Source organism: Solanum tuberosum, unplaced genomic scaffold, assembly GCF_000226075.1.
Source record: "Solanum tuberosum cultivar DM 1-3 516 R44 unplaced genomic scaffold, SolTub_3.0 scf00352, whole genome shotgun sequence".
Taxonomy (NCBI): domain Eukaryota; kingdom Viridiplantae; phylum Streptophyta; class Magnoliopsida; order Solanales; family Solanaceae; genus Solanum; species Solanum tuberosum.
Genome location: NW_006239287.1, coordinates 461,968 through 472,827, shown reverse-complemented (window position 1 = coordinate 472,827; position 10,860 = coordinate 461,968). Strand labels below are relative to the sequence as shown.

Below are 10,860 nucleotides of genomic sequence, written 5' to 3'. Positions count from 1 at the left end.
TGAATTCAAGAGTTATGGTTCACGATACGAAGGATCTCATGATGAAAAAGTAGACTCATGAGTACATTCTCCTCATCGTCACACTCACTTGCTCGAGTCTTGAAACAAGTTACTAGAAGTTGTAGAAGACTCCTCTAAAGGACTATAAGGGACCTTATAAAAAAGGTTTGAAAGAACTCTCAAACTTGACTCTCAACTCTAACTTGAATTTGATTTATGAATTCAAGGTTATGATCATGTTAGGAATGATTTTAGGTGTTTAGAAGTAGCTTAGAGTAGTTAGAATCGAAAAGGAGTGAAGGTGCACTTTAAACAAACTCAAACGGGGCAACCGACGACAAACTGGGTGGGGCAGGCGACCTTGGCGCTATGGGTGGCGCGGGGCGCCAGCCCTTAAACTGCAGAGGTGGGTTTAGGGCGCTCTGGCAGGCGCATCGCACCAGGCCCCAACCCAAAAAATTCAGCAAGTTTCTTTTCTCGTTTTCTCATCCTATTTCGCTTAGAATCGAATGGTTTCTTCCCCAATCACTTAGAATTGATTTCTTAACATAAGTACCCTCTAATCTACTCAATACATCCCTTAAAACAGTCTCTTTGAGCTCAAGAAATCATCCAACCCAACACAACAAAATTTAGAATGAACTTCAAGAACACCTATCAAGAACTCAAATCTTTCAATTTCAAGAATGAAATTTGCGCTGAAAATAACATGTTTGGCATGTGGGTGAACAAACCCAACACTATGGAAGCTTACATACCTCTTAGGGATTAAACCCATGGAGAAAATCCGCAACAAGACGCAAGAATCTCGACGAACGTTTGATCCTCTCCTCTTTTCTCTTCTTTTCTCTCAACTAAAACCCTAGGCGTAAACTAGCATTATAAAACTGAACCTAATATGATTATACCCTTAAAGTATTACTAAAAATGAATTAAATCTGATTGGGTAAGGAAACGACCAAAATACCCCTCTCTATTTTCGGCTAACTTTTCTTAACTGGACAGCCTATCTTCAAAAGGTCATATCTCACTCATCCGACCTCGAAACTTACAAAACTTGGAGGCGTTGGAAATATAATTTAAAGATATATCCTACGGTATCTGGTAGAACACCTAACTCATCCTGATCTAGGAGTTATGTTCGTTTGAAGTCGACCCAAAACTCATACTTAGCTTAACTTGCAAAAATTCAGATTTTGCTATTTCCAATTTAATTCTTTTTGGAACTCAAGGTGTTACATCTAGTGACCTTAACATTTAAGAAATTTTAATTCCTAGGTAAAATCCTACTCACAACGAAGGATGGTTCAAGTCTTAGCTTATGAATTTTCTAGGGTGTTACACATTTCTTAGATAAAAGGAATCTGTCTAGCTTTGCTGCACTTGGGTGATTGAGGCCTCTAAACCACGTAAAATCTCCACCATGAAGTTAGGGGTCATGTAGTTCTATCTCATGTATCCATGTTGATAAGTTAGACATAACAAAAGTGATTATGTTGCATCTTTTTCTTTCTCCTATAGTTCTGTTGGTGTTAAAATCTCCACATGTGACCCAAGGCCCATCACAAATGGTTCTAACAGCAACAAGTTCCTCCCAATAGATTAACTTCTCATTCCTAGTATGGGGAGCATAAACTCCAGTGAAGTACCATGTATAGAGGCTATAAGTTGAAACAAACTCATAAGTGATGAAATATTGACCAGCTTAAACTAAAGTCCCAATACAGCTTCTACTATCCCACATTATAAGGACCTCTCACTGGTACCCACAGCTTCCAGGTAACCACACTTCATCCATCGGCATGACCATAATTGCTTGGCCATTACTTTAACCTCCTTGATGAGCTTTGTTTCTTGAAAACAGTAAACATCTGCCTTCCATTTTTGCATTAGACTCTTCACCATTGTTCTCTTCGTTTGGTCATTTAACCCCCTTACATTCCATGTCTATAGGCTTACTTTCATTTAAAAGTCAAATACATATTTCTCCCCCTGCTCCTGCTCCCTTCCACTTCTTCATTAAGACTGGATTTAAGGTTTTTTAATTCATTTTTGCCAATTCCCATGTTCTTTGGAGTAGACATTACTTTACCAGGCCCCTTGTTATCTAGCAAGATTTTTCTCTCATCAATCTTCATTAGCAAAGTTATGATTTCTTTTTCAAAAGCTACCCCATAAGTATTGCTCAACTCTAGAATATGAAAGTTAACCCAATTTGATGCTTCTGTCTCGATAACTTCTTGAGAAAGAGGAATTTGCATATTGACTGGATCAGCGTCATGGATCTGTTGAATCTGCAAATCTTGTTCTGTCACTTGCACAGGTTCTCTTCCTTTTTAGGGAGTTCAGCCTCATGCCTCATAAGGCTGTTTTTTGCGAACCATTTCCTGGGTGTTGGAGAAAATCCTTTATTCCCCTTCTTTCTGCCCCATCATATCTTCCATCTCTTCTTCAGCTTCTTTTTTCCAATTCTTGAAAGCTTGCAAGAATTGAGAAGCGAGGGCTTTAAGACCTCTAAGGCCTTTTCCCCCTCCACATCCTTCTCACGTGAGCGGGCCTTGGAGCTCTTGGATTTTTTAAAATTCTCCGCTGGGCTTGTGTGGATTTGTGGTTTATTGTGTTTTGGGCCTTGGTTTGAAGAAGACAGAAACAAGAACTAGGCTGTATTTGACTTCAAAATTGAATTTGAAGTGACCCTTGACCCCTTGTCTTTTCTTGTCCCCCCACGTGATAAAAAGCTGGCAGCCCCCTCAACCTCTCTATTAACCTCAGGATAAATCTGCGAGGACTGCTGGTTAAAAGAGATCGACTGTCACCTTTAACCCTAATTCTAACCCATTTAAGATGGTTTCTTAGTTGTGTCTCTTCCTCCGTTTCGACCCAACCTCCACAGAAATCTCCGATGGTTTTGAAGGTCATCTACGACCATAGATGCAGTGGGAGACCCACAGTTATGATCCATGTCGACGAGGGTCCAATCTCTCTATTTATGGCCGTTATTGTTGGCAACCACCAATCCAGTTGTACCCTAGTGTTGTTCCATACCCAATCCCCTGTAATTATATGTTCTGCCATGTCTCTTGTAGCGAACTGGAACAAGAATTTTCCATCCCCCATCTCATAAGTATTCAGACCATGAGTCTATCTCCAATTTTTATTGGTCTATCTCCTCACTTCTGATAGAGTAGGTACACTCATATCCCTTCTTTCAAAGCTTCCAACTAAACTTCTCTTTAAGACTTCGTTGTGGTTATTCGAGACATCATTAATGCAAATGACTCCCTGCTCCTTCTCATTCATTAATGTTGCTCTAACATTAACTCCCTCTCCTTTCCCGTTTGACCATTTAAAGCTCCTAACATCTTCTGCAAATGAGGTATTACTATCTACTAGTCTCTGTTTTATTCTGTTTTCTTCCACTCTGTGCCTGGAAAGGAAACTATCAATTTTGTCTGCAAAGATGTCCCATCCTGAGTTAAAAGACAACTCTGGGATGATGATAACAAACCTCCTCCTTCTTCTTATGTTTATCAAAGTAATATATCTGCCATGGACGTTGTTGAAATTCCTGGAGCAGTAAATTTCTGAAAGAGCTTCTGTTTTCTTCCACCTCCTGACCAGATTTCCTTTTGCCTTTGAAGCTTCACGCATGACCTGAGTGATCCAGATCATAGATTTCTTACTAAAAGAAGTTCTAGTGATTGTTCTTCTTCTCCTTTCCGTCCACTCGTACCATTCTCCAGTCGTTCCGTTGATTCGCTCGATGTCATAAGATTTAAAGCCAATAGCAAAATAAATACAATCCTCAATTACAGAGAAAGGGTTTCAAGTAAAAAAAGTAGGTGAGGGAAAAGTTTCCGGTGATCGGAAGGACCACCGAAAAGGGGGGGGGGGGCTAAGGTGTTTCTAGTTCATTCTTGGAAGTTGTGCCTGGGAGAAAATCCCAATGTGTTGATATTCTCATTACTTTTCTTATGTAAAAAATTGAAAATGAGTTAATTGGATTCAAGCAAGCAATTCCATGGAGCAAATCGGTAGTCACCTCATCAAAATGATCATTAATTTCTTGAAGTTGTCAATCAATGATATTGCAAAACACTTCAACACGATAATGATGTAAGATTGTATAGTTAACAAGTTTCCGCCGTGATCTTAAAGAGATAACATATGGCTCCTCAAAGTTAGGTATCAAACCATCATGTTTGATACAAAATGTAGATACCTTGGCAATAAGAGAATGCCATTCATCATCTCTTAAGACTTGCAACCTTCTTTTTGCTACTTCAACAAGTAGCATGACATTTGCAATATCTTGCTCTTTTTTTGTAAGCATTTATTAAGCTCATTTGTGATTGCTAAGACATCTCTCATCAAATGCAACATAAACGCAATCTCAAATATTTGACAAACTTCAAGATGTCTCATTGCCTTGGCTCTTTCATCCATACTCCTTGTATCAAGAGCAAGTGATTCAAGAACCTCAAGAATAGAGCCAAACATAATAATAAAATTGTTAAAGGATTTTATAATGAGATCCCCAACGAGTATTACAAGCTCTTGAAAGACCAAGTTGTTGATTCAAGCCCCTACCGGTTGTAAGTTCACCCATATCTAATGCCACTTGAATTGTTGATTTTTGAGAATCTCGTAAATTATCCATACGCTTAAAAGAAGATCCCAATACATTAAAAATATTTGAGATCAATACTACAAGTTTTCCCACTTCAACACACTTTTTAGAGACCCTAACAAGAGTTAGTTGAAGTTGATGAGCAAAACAATGGATTGAATGAGCCGATTTACTTTCTCGTCTAATCAACATTTTAAGGCCATTGATCTCACCTTGCATATTACTTGCCCCATCATAACATTGTCCACGCACACTTGATGGACTCAAAGAATGTTGAGCAAGTAAATTAAAAATTGCCTCCTTTAAAGATGAAGCACTAGTATCTTCAACATGAACTAAATAAGTCGCTCAATTACAAATCCCATTCTATCAAAATATCGAAATACGATAGCCATTTGCTCCTTGCGTGACACATCAAAGGATTCATCAACTAGTAAAAGCAAAAGTAGTCACCATTTAATTCCTCAAGAATAGCTTTAACGGTCTCTATCTTACATGCACTCACAATATCTTTTGAATCATTGGAGAAGTCATTTGATCATTTAAAGGAGCATGTTCCAAAACATAATCACGAATTTTATCACATTTTTTTGCATACCATGAGAGAATTTCAAGAAAGTTACCCCTACTAAGTGATGATTTAGATTCATCATGACCTCGAAATGCAAATGCCCGACTTATGAGAAGTCTTACTACGTCAACCGACGCACTTAAGCGCATATAATATCCATGCTTGAGTTGATTAGATTGTATCTCAAATGCAAATTGAATAGACCGCCGTTGTCGTAGTAAATCTTTGACACTTCTTTTTTGACTGATTATGTATGCTATTTGGTAGACCAATATGTTTGTCAAGACCACCCTTTTTGTTCCAACTCTTAAATCATATAGTTGAAAATGTTTCCCCTCCTCCTTGATTAGTGTTATGATCTTTAAAAAGATAGCAATACAAACAATAGACTACATCTTTACTAACACTATACTCCAACCAATCATGAAATATATCATCAAACCATTCATGATTAAAACGACGCATTAATCCAGAAATATCTGTTTGAGGATACTCTTGCACCACCAAACGAGGTTGATAAGGACCATTCAAAAGGTATGCTCTTCTAATAATATCACGGTGGTTTGGGTGATAGTTCAATATTGATGTTCTTTCACCAGATCAAACTTTAAAAAACTCAAATCAAATTCTTGAGAAGAATCTAATGACACTTCAGAATTATTAGTATTTTCTTTTTGATTAGATTAACTATGACTTTGAGAGGCTAAAGTTGATTTCGGTACTTGTGTAAAATACTTCTTCACTGAATATTGAGACTGAATCGTAAAATAAAAATTTAGTCAGAACTTACAAAAATTAAATATGCAATAAGGACCAAAACAAAATTATAGACAATGAACAAAAGTTTGAATCTCATAAATAAAAGTTAATGTCCACTAAACAAATGTTGAATGTCCATAATAAATATATAAAATCAACAAATAAAATTACAACTTTCATAATTAGTGAATAGAATTGAAATTTTCATATGAAAAATAAAAAATTGTTAAGAGAAGTGAATATTCGAGCTCAATCAGCTAAAGAAAATAGCACATCAACAAATACCAGAATCAAAGCATAAAATTCTGAAGAAAAAAAAAACAAAAAAACTAAAAAAAACTTACAGAGGTTGCCATTACAAATGGAGCCTGAAGGGGAGAATGAAATTAATCCACGGAGGACCACCACTCCTCCACCAGTGGCCAGTGGCAGCAAGCATCAGCAGCAACAGGCGGCAGCAACGTCGGGACTGCAGCAGCGGCCAGCGAGCAGCAACAAAATGTGAAGTTGAACGAGAAAGACTAGGAAAAATATAATATTGCAATCCCTAGAAAAGAGGGGTTTTTTTATTTGTTGACTTTTCAATTAGAGATTTAAAATATAAATTTTTTAATTAGTTATGACTTTAAAAATAAAATAAAATGTTGTTGCCCGGAATTGATCCCGCAACCCAAAGCTCACTTAAGCAAAATCTTGAACCCCATCAATCGTTGGGCTACTCCTTTGATATATATTCAGGTGGTTCAATTTTAAATATATACACGTACATAAAAAATTCCATCTTGTGTAATTTTTTTATCAAGTGGATTCGGATAACACTATACATCCGCCCCTGATGGCGACTAAGAGAAATTTAGGGTTTTGAGGGATAAAGGAAGAACAATGGAGCTTTTATAGATCAGGAAAGACTTTGAACATTTTAAGAGATTTTACATTTACCCCTCACAACTATATTAATTGGAAATTAATCCTTCTTTAATTTTGGCTGCCCTTTAAATTTAGCATTAAGTGTCAATTTGATACTTTAACTTTTTAAATAATTATTTAGATATCTTTACATGATGAATATGTGTCTCATGAATATCTCACAATGATGTATAAATCACGTGTCTTAAACTTTGTTATACTTGTGAATTTGCTAAGAAATCAAAAGTATACAGATATGAAACTACACACACGCATGCAGCACGCATGCGCGCGCACACATGTTGGTTATATTATTTTTTTCAGTATATACTATCATATGTGGTTATATGTATATTAATTAAGAAAAATAGTTGTATTTTATATATAGAAGTGTATATAAGACGTTTTGAATACATAAAAAATAAATGGCTAGAGAATGATTCAATTTCACGTATTGTAATTCATACTTTCTTCTCGTAGAAATCAACTCCCAAACTTAAAATATTTATTATTGTCTTATTGAATTTTTCACGTCAACAAATTTCAAATTTAAATTTCTCACCACCATCTCACAAGAAAAATATTTACTACTCTCTTATAAATATTACTAGCTATGTTTTCTAAAATTACTCTAGAATTCTGATTCTAAAGTGCTCTTCCCAATTCTCTAGACTTCTTTGATTATTTTAGATTCTTTGTGAAATATCTTAAATATATGAATTAAGTTGTTGATGAATTTTTAAAGTAATTTATTATTGTATCATTGATAGAACTTAAAAATAGTTATATTATTAATACAAAAATGAATTTCAAAAATTATTATATTATTGATATATAACAAATTTCAAAAACTCTCGCTACATATAATAATTTATAAAACTCTCGCTATATTTGATAAATATAGTTTGCATGCCTAGTTAGGTATATAATTTCAAAAAAAGAACAAATTGAAGAATTTCTTGGAGTTTATAAGTATTCTGATTTGTGACTAGACAAAGTAGTTGACTATAACATGAGAGACTTGGCCACATTTTATCCACAAAACACTTGTACATTCCATACAAAATTTCTTTCTGATAGCATAACAACTAAGAAAAAAACCAAACACTATCTTCTTCTTCTGACAAGAAAAAAAAATCAAGAAAATGTCAGTGGCATCATCATCTACATTCCCTTGCATTAAATTCCAAAATTACCCTTCTTATTCAACAAAGCCTATAATACTTACTATAAGAAATTCTCAAGCTGAAGGTCCAATTAGAAGACCAGTTGCTCCATCACCACCTAAGCCTAGTAATATCCCACCACCAATTATTACTACTACTGCCCCTCCTAAGCCTGTGGCTGTCACAACTTCTGAGGGTAAAAATGTAATTACACTTGAATTTCAGAGGCAAAAGGCTAAGGAACTTCAAGGATACTTTAAACAGAAGAAACTTGAAGAAGCTAATCAAGGCCCATTCTTTGGTTTTATTGCCAAGAATGAAATCTCTAATGGAAGGTACTCACGCCGTTTTAATTTGTTTGTTTTACTCTTCTTTTTAGTCTATTTTAAAAAGAATAATTTTTTCGGTGATTTTTTAATTTTTTCTTAGATAACAAAATTAAAAGACATTTTTCTATATTCTACGTACCTTTAGTTTAAGATGATATGTTACTTTCTTAATCTTTGTGTCAAGTCAAAATCAGACAAAAAAATTAAAATGAAAGAAGTAAAATAAAGAAGTTGATTCAAGAATTAAGGTTTGATGTAACTGTCTTTCTATTTTGCTTCAATTTTGAAGTTGGAATGTGTTCATATTACCATTGGTTTTGGTAAGTTTTTTTGGTATGATTTTAGCCTTACTTTAATGTGCCATTTGTGTGTGATGCTATATTGTTTTTGATATAAATATTGACTTACAAGAATGACATAGGCACATGTAACTGATAAGTGGCGGAGTCAGAAATTTTATCGAGGATATTCTAAGGTTTAGTATATGTGAATGAAAAGTAATTTTTGACTTACATACACAGTATAATTTTACGATAAGTTGTTCAACGAACCAAGCTTTGCTCTGTATGGCTATGTTGCCACTAGCTCTGTTAAGTGTTAAGTACCTACCTTTGGCATGTCGATATAGGCGTTTAAGAATCTAATATCATTCCATTTGACAATCTCTTTATAAATGCAATAACATAACATAATGTATAATGAAACAGAATGTGCAGAAATTAGTGCAAGTTTGGTTACAGTACACTTTGTACATACACATTCTTTGCACTTGATGTTATGGAAAAACATGTATATGCAGATGGGCGATGTTTGGTTTTGCTGTTGGGATGTTGACAGAGTATGCAACGGGTTCTGATTTTGTCGATCAAGTTAAGATCCTTCTCTCCAATTTTGGCATTGTAGACCTTGAATGAGACTTTTGCTGTAAAAGAGCTTATAGATTCATTTGTTTGAGCCACAATTGTTGTATCTTACAACTCCTTTTTACTTTTCAACAAATATATATAGCAAGTCTGATAAAGATTCTCATACTTGGACTACAACTTTTTTATTTAGTTTCCCACTCGGTGTTCTGAGCCCATATTAGAGTTCCGACTAAATTCGGATCGCGCACTGCAGGGTCCATTCAGGGGTAGTGCTCCCAACATAATTTTCTCCATATCCAGTGCTCAAACTCGAGACCTGGGTGAAGCACTTCCACCAGTTCACCAAGATATGTGACTGGACAGGCTTCTACCTCCATCTCTTATTCCAAGTTCTTTTTACTTTAAGCATTTATCATTTTCGATATAATGATTTTTATTTTTTTTTGATATAAAGACATTTGTTTACCATATAAAGAAATTTTTAGACATTTTTTTTTAGCATATAAAGAGGTTTTATGGGGTGGATACTAGATCAATTAGCAGTTATTTTTTTTTTTTGGTTAAAATGAGTTGGGGGTTAACATTTTTTTAGGCTAAAAATTAAGTAACATGTTGTTACATTTACCCAAATATATATCACTTTTCAGCTTGAGTAACCTTTCTAATAAAATAGTAAAATAGCATAATATAGGTGATTATTATGATATGAAAAAAAGATAATCTTTTGAGTAAATAACAAATAGTAAGTGAATTTTCTAGTATAAATAAAAAATAATAATTTTTGTTACCAAACAATCTAACACGATGGTCAATAGATCAAAAAAATTGTGACATACAATTTATTTGGGGAAAAAGAGTTTTTTTTTTTTTTTAAAATATTATTATTATTGTTATTTTAGGTCAGTGACAAACGGTAAATAAGACATAAAGAAGAGAGTTCAGTTACTAAAATATTTGATAACACAAGAAATTTATTTTTTATGAGATGAGATAATATTAAGACATAAATAAGACATAATGTAAACCTAAGCTATTTGTATTTAAGAAAAAGGACAAAGATCAAATCTGATAAGTTTTTGAATACTTAAATGATTAAAATCGGTAAGTTTATAGTTAAGAGACTAAAACTGGTAAGTGTATAGTTAAGGGACCAAAGTTGATAAGTTTTTAAATAGTTAAAGGACTAAATCCGTCAAGTGTGTAATTAGGGAATCATTTTAGACCTATTCCTATAGTTAATGAACTATTTATCTCATTTTTTCTATCAAAAGTCAAATCCCTAAAATGTAGTGAAAAGATTTTGACGACTCCTTTTTTTTTACTCTTGCTTACCGTAATTAAAAAAGTTAAACAAATAAAAATTAAAATTATGTTGGTAATGGCCATATATATATACTAGATAATGTGGCCCGTGCTATAATATAAATGGTATGTTTTGGGGCTAATAATCGAGTTTTTGAAGCGATTGTTTGCGTGGATAAAAGAATAAGTTTTTTTTATCACAAACATGTACTTTCTTTGACGCTATTTAAGGCATAATAAGACTACCCACATACAACATTTTTGAAATATTTTATGTTGTCAATTATCATGATCTATAGTATTTTTACGCAATTTTTAAATATAAAAAAAA

At 34.0% G+C, this 10,860-nt stretch overlaps 1 protein-coding gene across 1 annotated transcript; it reads left to right on the top strand.

Moving 5' to 3' along the window:
* Positions 1-7,926: 7,926 nt before the first annotated feature.
* LOC102606038 (uncharacterized) lies at positions 7,927-9,399 on the top strand. Its single transcript, XM_006361551.2, has 2 exons — positions 7,927-8,367; positions 9,161-9,399. Exons 1-2 carry the CDS (start codon positions 8,012-8,014, stop codon positions 9,273-9,275), a joined length of 471 nt encoding a protein of 156 aa, XP_006361613.1. The 5' UTR covers positions 7,927-8,011; the 3' UTR covers positions 9,276-9,399.
* The last annotated feature ends 1,461 nt before the right edge of the window (positions 9,400-10,860 follow it).

Bases quoted from the DNA above. Each gene is read 5' to 3' on its own strand.
- LOC102606038 (XM_006361551.2), top strand. From the start codon at position 8,012: ATGTCAGTGGCATCATCATCTACATTCCCTTGCATTAAATTCCAAAAT. The intron at 8,368-9,160 runs GTACTCACGCCG...ATGTATATGCAG, and splicing joins AATGAAATCTCTAATGGAAG to ATGGGCGATGTTTGGTTTTG.